At 38.9% G+C, this 7,455-nt stretch overlaps 1 protein-coding gene across 1 annotated transcript; it reads right to left on the bottom strand.

Moving 5' to 3' along the window:
• Positions 1–340: 340 nt before the first annotated feature.
• LOC118032873 (uncharacterized) lies at positions 341–3,539 on the bottom strand. Its single transcript, XM_035037654.2, has 2 exons — positions 1,928–3,539; positions 341–1,456 (listed from the first exon to the last, which is right to left on the bottom strand). The coding sequence occupies exons 1-2, from the start codon at positions 3,257–3,259 to the stop codon at positions 536–538; spliced, it is 2,253 nt and encodes a 750-aa protein (XP_034893545.1). The 5' UTR covers positions 3,260–3,539; the 3' UTR covers positions 341–535.
• Positions 3,540–7,455: the final 3,916 nt, after the last annotated feature.

Here is a 7,455-nt window from a genome sequence, read left to right as displayed (position 1 = left end):
TTTTTATTTGTTGCTATTTGTATGGCTATGACCGGTTTAACAGAAGGATTTGATATGCAAGGAGATTTTCTTGCAATTTAGTTTCATTCCTATTATATAAATAAATGCCTTGATATTCAATAAAGATACAATCTTTTGCATTTTAAGAATATAAGACAGCTTTCTCTTCTATACAACCAACATATATATTATTTATGATGTTCATGGTGTTCATATTTAACTGAAACTATTCAGAATTTAGCTCTTTTTTGTGTAAACTATTCATGATGTTCATATATATTTTTAATGAAACTATTCAGAATTTAGCTCCATATGCAGTGATGCTTGTGATTTCAGCATATGAATAAAAGGGAGTTTCTTCCCTAATTATCCCGGACTGGTATCCAACTCTTGTTGAACAAGGGAAGAATGAATCTATTTGAATTAACAAGAAAACAGGTTGCAAGTTTGCAACCATCAACGAAGTAACCTTTGAAACTGAAAGTTAAAAAGGGCCACAACTGCGTGGAATTTGAAAACAACACAACTGAGTGGATTATGTTTGAGTAGCAGTTGCAAGGATAGGAGTTGTATGAGCATTTTTACTTGTACCAAGTCTCCCACGTCCAATTCCAGTCCTCTGTCCACTGAATGCTCTCCTGGCCTGTTCCACGTCACGCCCTGTTTCAGGTAATCCATGCTTTTGATATCCCAGAGGACTCTTGTCATCCTCATCTCTCGTGTTGGATCTTGAAGACCAGCGATCAGTTGAATCAGCTGAATTGGGTTCCCATGAAGAGGTAGACAATCCTAAATTCTGTTGGCTGCCACCAACAAAGCTGTTACTTCCTGAGGATTCTTGACCATCCATGTCTTCCCCGCACAATGTACCTCCTCCTCTTCTCACGGTTACATACTTGTGAAAGCTTGGCTCCATAAGATCATCACTTGCAATTACCTCAGATTCTACAAATGGGTCTTTTGCCTCAGGAAGTTTCTTCCCAACAAGATTAACAGCAGCCACTGCAGGGGGGCTTATTCTATCATCAGAGAAGGCACATGACAGGTTGGAGCTTGTAGTGGAATTGAGGTCTGCGACCACTTCAAGAATGGAGCAGGCCTTGGTGACACAAGCTGGGAGTGAAAAGGAAGGAGGAGTGTTCTTCTGGTGAAAATTTTGAATGTCTTCCAGCAATAGTGCGGTATATGATGGAGTAGAATTCAATAAAGTTTCAGGATTGAGGTCCAGGTCTCGCGATCGCCTTGCCGACCTGCTTCTGGTTAATGCTTGGGGCTTCAAGCTTTCACCTCCCAAGTCTACCACATTGGTCGTGACTGGTGGATGTCCTTTGGCCTCTTCCAATTGTTGTTCCTTGGAAAGCTTGTTTTCCAGTGAAGCCATGCTACTGCATCTGTAATTTGCCACTTGAACATTGACTCTGTTGTTTTTCTCAGAATTTTGCTTCTTCATTGGAGTCTGAAAAGGATGCATAAAGGCAAATTTTATGTTCCAAAGAAACAGTATTAGTAGCCTCTTTAGCTGGCACATGCTCAAAAAAGACAACTGTGAAAAAGAAGAGGTCGCACCACTAGGACCAAAGTTTGGTTGAAATTTGTCTTAGTTCTAGAGGGAAATTATGAGCACTGTTATGTTCATTCGTAACTTCAATAATATAAGCTTAGATATTAATTACACGACCTTGACTATCAATTACAGATTGGTTAAAATTGAAACCATTTAAACGAGAGTTGCTAAAACTAGAGTATTGAAAGATCAATTGGCGAAAATAACCATCAGCGGCTATGATATTATAAATTTCTTCATCTTGACCAAATCTGTAACCTTCATTAGCGGATTCATTTTATGTAATTCGCCTGATCAAACTAGAGGTTACAAAGAAACATGCATAGTGAATAGAACCCTCCTCCTCTAGTAAAAAACTATTACCTGATTCAGAGGATTGAAAGTTTCCTTGGCCACCGCTTGTCCTTCAATATCTTTGTTTCTGATTTGTGATCTGTTGTTGCTGGTGCAGGTAGCCTTGTTGCCAGATGGTTGTGAATGCTGTAATGAATTGGGGTCAATTTCACTCAATGGGTTTCTTCTGTAAGGAGATTGGTCTGCTTTTCTTGAATTGCTGCGGCTAAGACATGGCTGCTGATTATTCTCATTAGAAGTCTTAGCATTGGCTCTGGCAGGAGATTGGGAGCGTGGGGATGCAGCTGTCCTGGAGCCTGCCACCGCTGCCTCACCAACATTTCTCTTCACCGAGATGCGCTTAGTTCCAGCCGTTGCTTGCGGTTCAACTCCAATGTTGTTGCTTTTATCCATCACTAAAGAAGAAACAGTGGCAGGGACTGATACCATTTTTCCAGGCCTATTACCAGCACCACCAGTATTGTTAGCAGGAATAGTAGCATTAGGATTTCCAGGAGTAATGCTTGTATTTTGGGCTATTTCTGATCTTCTACCCGGTGATCGACTCACCCTTCTCCCGCTACTACCACTGGCCCTCTCTCTGCTTCCGGAGCGCTGGTTCTGGTCTCTTTCCCTGCTGGGTGTCCTTCTCCTCCCTTGAGCAGAAGGAGAAGCAGAAGGCCTGCTGGATTGGCGTTGGCGATGCTGCCTTCTCTCCGCTGTAACCTCGCCCTCGTCGTCGTCATTGCCCTTCCTTCTAGAATCATAATCGGCAGAAGTGGCAGGTTTGACATCTTGGTCCTGGTCATTATTATTATCAAAGTCATAACTCCTCTTGGAGCCAGAATACTTTCTGCCAGAAGAAAGAGGCTTTCCAGCTCCAGAGGAGTTGCTGCGACTAAGCCTTCCACACCGTATGAGAATGGCATCTACCTCTTCTTTTGTGCAGCTTGATGTTCTGACAACCACACTATTAGCACCAGCATTGGTGTTGCTGTTGGCCATTAATATTTCACCAGCAGCAGCAGCAGATGCATTAGCGTTGGCAGCAGGACCATCGTCGTTGGGAGGAGGGATGCATTTGTCTCTATAATGGCTTTTCCTGTGTTTGATGACAAAAATTTCTTTCTTGAGTAAGCTGTCTTCTTCTTCCTCTTCTTCTACGACTTGTTTGGTGACCACCTCTTTTTGCTCAACTATCTTGTTCTTGATTGTGATCTCATTCTTCTGATCTACTTTGAGAGTGGCATTGTTAGTACTATGTGGGTGATTTAGAACTGGTTGTGAAGCAGGAGCCGCAGCTGCTTTCAAAGAAGGAGAAGAGGAAACTTCATTATTTTTCTTGCTAAAACAAGCACCCATAGCGAAGGTATTGTATTGGTGAGGGAATGGAACAGAGAAAGAACAGGTGTGGAGTAAAGGAGAAGGTTTTACGGTTTGAGGGTGAGTAAAGAACAAGAGAAGGAGGAGGAGCTAGGATTACTGGCGCTGCTAGAGTAGCGAAGGGATTTTATTTGAATACATGACTGAGTGAAATGAAAGAGAAGACATAGTGAGACCAAGATTCACCCACACCTGGTCTCTCTCTCCCTCTCTCTCTATCTATGGGGGGGATCGGTGTCCAAGAAAGAAAAAACATTTTCAAAAGTACCTGCTTTTTGGATTTATAATAATAATTAATGGTCCAGAGTTAGAGAGAGAGACACACAAAAACATTTCAAATTTTTTAGGAAGAAGCAGGGGCGGAGAGATGTGAGAGAAAGAAGAAAGTTGCGGTAAGCTACAATTTATTTCGAACTGCGGTTAGTTTTTTTAAAGTATGTTTTTTAAAAAAATTATTAAAAAAATTATTTTTAATATTATAAAAAAATATTTTTAAGATACAAAAATAAAAAAATTCTAAACAATATGGTAGCGTTTAAAAAATATGATTTTTCAAAAATTTAAATTTTTTTTGTTAAAATTATTATTATGTTTTTTTATCATTTAATATATTAATATCAAAAATATTTTAAAAAAATAATCATTATAAATATTATTTTCACCCTCAAGCATTAAAAAAGAAAAAAGAAAAGAAAAGAGGAGAGTCGTTAAACTGAGGGGGAGAAAAAAAAGAAGAGACATAAATAGCCATTGAATGATGGATTGAAGTTGTTTTGATTATCTGCTTTTCTTCTAACCACCCACCCATTTCTTTCTTTTTTTTTTCTTTATCTTTTTGTTTTTATCATAAGGGAAATGGCCAGCATTCTTTATAATAATAATAATAATAATAACAACAATAATTTATTCTCAAATCTTTCTCTCTCTTTTTTTTAAATTCAAATTTCTTCAACGGCTATCATCCACTTAACTTCTCTTTACAGAGATTTTCTACTGCCATGCTGCTATTAATACTATCAATAACACTATATCTAACTTAACTAATTATATTATAAATTTATTTTTAAAAATTACTAGTTTGAGTCTCACAAACCTCAGAATTACTAAAAACTTATATGCTTATTAACTTTAGAGTTCATAAAATTAATCAATGTGCATATAAATTAACTCAGACACCTACATTAATATAAAAAAATAACAATGTTGAATCTTTTCTAAATATATGATGAAAATAACATAATACATCTCAATTTGGATCAAAATTTATCAAGAGTGTTTGGTATTATAATGCATTACAATTTTAAATAATATTTTTTATATAAAAATATATTAAAATAAGTTTTTCATGTATTTTTATTTTATTCTTTATATTAGTATATTAAAATCATAATAAAACATTAAAAAAATTAATTTAATATTTTTTAATTAAAATACACTTTTAAAAAGTCTATTTCTGCCTCTAATAAACATACCTTTAAAGAGTTTCTTTCTTGTTTTTGGTTGATATTTTAAGTCTCTGGATTAATAAAAAATAATCAAATAATAATAATCTATAACTTGAAATAAATACAACAGCGTAAATTGATCTACAATTAATATAAAAGTTAGAATGTTTTGTATTCATTAAAATAAATAAGTGTGATCTTCATTAATGGGTTTGTCATTAATGATAAAGAGAACTAGAAGAAGAAGAATTATACAAGAAAAACATGGAGATACTAGTTAATGCGCCTTCCAACTGAATAACTATAGAAAAAATTATTTAGAAAAAAAAGAAAGAAAGAAAAAGAATTCCATGTAGGCGATCATTTCTTGAGCCCCCTTGCTTGGGTAAAGAGCCCACAAATGTTTATATGGAACAAAGCATTTTAGCCCAAGAAGTAGATGGATGGATGAAAATCTCATATGGGTCCAGCATGGGGGAAAGTGCTGTGCTCGATCCATTGAGCACCCACCAAACCAAATCTAAGAGCATGGCCCATCCCTTTCCATGCGGTGAGAGCACAGAACTGTGTAGTAAAACCCAAAGAAAGAAAATGAAATTCAGTTGGTTGCAGTCCGCCATTCTCGAGAAAAAAAAGGGGGAGATTCTGGAAACGCAAAGGCAAAATCATAGAAAGAGGGGAAATGTTTTTATCAGTTTCGAGGAGTGTGTGGAGCGAAATCAACCCCTCTCTCTCCCCTGCCCGACTGCGTAATAATAAATAAATAACTGACAAGGAACGCTTTTGTTTTGGTTTCTGATTAGAAATAGAGAGAAAAACAAGAGGTGGCGCCGACGGCGGTATGTTAGAACTCGCTGTAGCAGTATAGAAAATAGTGATGTTGACCAGCTAATACGCTTCTGAAATCGCTACTCCTCCGCTTCTCTAGTAAAAACGTAAATAAGGAATGGGTGGAATCGGCGTAATATCAACACAAGATAATGATGCAGTAAAACAGTCTCCGAAAACTCTTGAAAAACTTTTTAGAGAGATCCAACAGTCGGATCTATAGTTATGGACTTTTTAAGCCGGTACTCTTATCGTGTTAGTGGTATGGCCTGACCGGACGTCGTCGCCGTGGAGTACGGATTCTATCCTACCCCATGTAAAACAGTCTTCGAAAACTCCTGAAAAAAATTTTAGAGCGATCCAACGGTCAGATCTATAGTTATGGACCTTTTGAGCCGGTACTCTTATTGTGTCGGTGGTATTGACCGACCGGACGTTGTTGTTGTGGAGTACCGAGTGTCTCCAGAAACTCTTGAAAAAAAATTTTTAGAGCGATCCAATGGTCGGATCTATAGTTATGGACCTTTTAAGTCGGTACTCATATCGTGTCGGTGGTATGGCATGACCGAACGTCGTCGCCGTGGAGTACGGATTCCATCCTACTCCATCTTAAACAATCTCCAGAAACTCTTGAAAAACATTTATTTTAGAGCGATTTAACGGTCGGATCTATAGTTATGGACCTTCTAAGCCGGTCCTCTTATCGTGTCGGTGGTATGGCCCGACCGGACGTCGTTGATGCGGTGTACAGATTCCACACTACTCTATGTAAAACAACCTCCAAAAACTATAGAAAAAATGCGACCTTTTGAGCGGTGTACAGATGCGGAGTAGCGTGGAATCGGTACTCCACACCGACGATGTCCGGTCGGGCCATACCACATACACTATTAGAGTACCAGCTCAAAAGGTCCATAACTATCATGCCGGTGGTATGGCGCGACTGGATATTGTCACCATGGAGTACAGATTCAATGCTACTGATGTAAAATAGCCTTCGAAACTCCTGAAAAATTTTTTATAGCGATCCAACGATCGGATCTATATTTATGGACCTTTTGAGCTGGTACTCTTATCATGCCGGTAGCATGGCCCGACCGGACGTCATCGCCGTGGAGTACAGATTCAAGCCTACTTCATGAAAAACAGACTCTAGAAACTCCTCAAAAAAATTTTAGAGTGAGCCAACTGTTGCATTTATAGTTATGGACCTTTTGAGCCGGTACTCTTATCGTGTCGGTGGTATGACCCGACTGGACGATGTCGCCGTAGAGTACGGATTCCATCCTACTCCAAGTAAAACAGTCTCCGGAAACTCCTAAAAAAAAATTTAGAGCGATCCAACGGTCAGATCTATAGTTGTGGACCTTTTGAGCCGATACTCTTATCGTGAGGTGGTATGGCCCGACCGGACATCGTCGTCGTGGAGTACGGATTCCATCCTACCCCATGTAAAACAGTCTCCGAAAACTGCTAAAAAAAATTTTAGAGCGATCCAAAGGTCGAATCTATAGTTATGGACCTTTTGAGCCAGTACTCTTATCGTGTCGGTGGTATTGGTCGACCGGACGTCGTCGCCGTGGAGTACCGAGGGTCTCCGTAAACTCTTGAAAAAAATTTTAGAGCGATCCAACGGTCGCATCTATAGTTATGGACCTTTTGAGTCAGTACTCATATCGTGTCGGTGGTACGGCCCGACCGGACGTCGTCCCCGTGGAGTACGGATTATATCCTACTCCATTTTAAATAGTCTCCGGAAACTCTTGAAAAACATTTTAGAGCGATCCAACGGTCGGATCTAAAGTTACGAACCTTTTGAGCAGGTGATCAGGTAGTGACAGTGATAAGGCTCGACTGAACGTTGTCGGCGTGGCGTACCGATTTCACGCTACTTCAAGTAAA

The sequence above is a fragment of the Populus alba genome, chromosome 9, assembly GCF_005239225.2.
Source record: "Populus alba chromosome 9, ASM523922v2, whole genome shotgun sequence".
In the NCBI taxonomy this organism is placed as follows: Eukaryota; Viridiplantae; Streptophyta; class Magnoliopsida; order Malpighiales; family Salicaceae; genus Populus; species Populus alba.
This window is presented reverse-complemented; position numbering and strand designations above follow the sequence as displayed.